The 1,199-nt window shown below is 36.5% G+C and overlaps 1 protein-coding gene across 1 annotated transcript in view; it reads left to right on the forward strand.

Annotated features, from left to right (window-relative positions):
• SLC35B4 (solute carrier family 35 member B4) overlaps positions 1-1,199 on the forward strand; it is a 30,898-nt gene that overhangs the window by 1,043 nt on the left and 28,656 nt on the right. The window contains exon 2 of the mRNA XM_029918007.1: positions 146-235. Within this exon, the coding sequence (XP_029773867.1) occupies positions 146-235 (90 nt within the window). The remainder of the gene's footprint in view (positions 1-145; positions 236-1,199) is intronic.

Raw genomic sequence — 1,199 nt, forward strand, 5'->3', positions numbered from 1 at the left:
TATCCGTATCTCAAAGCAGGTAAATCTGCTCCCAGCCCCTCAATTTTCTCCATCCCCACTGCAGCTCACAGGTAGGGATGGAGGTTCCCACTTGTCATCATGTCTCTTTTGCTGCTGTGTGTTCCCTCCAACCTCTGTTGTGCAGACGCGGTCTAGTCAGCCCTCGGCGCTCCCGGAGGAACTGCTCAATACGCAGATAGAGATTCACTGCGTCCTCGCAGAAGGGGAGATCAAGGTTTGCCTACTTCACAAACTTCACTATTAACACTTAAAAACTTTGGATTCTTTTCACTAAAAATTCAATTAATGAGCTAAAGCTATCCAAAATAAGGGAAACAATTCTGTGTACAAGGAACTTGTTTTCAGTAAGAAAATGGTGTGAGCATGGAAATATATTTTTGTTGTAGGTTTAAAGAAAAACCTTTAGAAAAGAATATTATATGGCCAGTAATGGCTATGATTAGAATAAATTTAAGACTAAATTTTGTTTACAGGGGTACCTTAGTTGAACATGTAACTTTGGCTCAGGTTGTGATCTCACAGTTTGTGAGTCTGAGCCCCATGTCAGGTTCTGTGTCTCCCTCTCTCAAAAATAAACATTAAAAACAAGTTTTGTTTATAATTTTTTATGAAAAGCAAACCAATTATTAGAAAAACAGTCTTCACTATTAAAAAAAAGACAAGTTTTGCTTACAATTATGTAACCTTCTGTATTTGCCTGTAAAATCTTTTATCGTCGCTTTGGTAAACATTTCATAATAATCTGTGGTCCTAAAGTACAAACTTCCCAAAACCAAATTCTAAAAAGTCTTTTCATCACAATCTAACCAAAATATTCCAGAGAGCCCATGGCATATTTCAAAACATTTGGTTTCCTTATATAAAAAAAGAGGTTAGTTAACTAAACCCTCTCAGGTTACCTATATGAAACTCCTAGAAATCAGGTTATGTCCTATTATGCTATTATCTTGAAATGATGTGTGTCACAGAACTAACCGAATTTCCTTGTCAACTGCACTGTAATGAACTCCAATCAGGTCTTTTGTCATTTACAACACGTATAACTTAGATGTGGTTATAAAGTCTCCTACAAATGTGTTTCATCTGCACTGATACTCATAGAAAGAAATGAGTACAAGTTTCTGATAAGATCACCCAACTGAACTGGAGGAGAATTTCCAGAACTAGTGAAAGAAGTA

This window comes from Suricata suricatta, chromosome 2 (assembly GCF_006229205.1).
Source record: "Suricata suricatta isolate VVHF042 chromosome 2, meerkat_22Aug2017_6uvM2_HiC, whole genome shotgun sequence".
NCBI lineage: Eukaryota > Metazoa > Chordata > Mammalia > Carnivora > Herpestidae > Suricata > Suricata suricatta.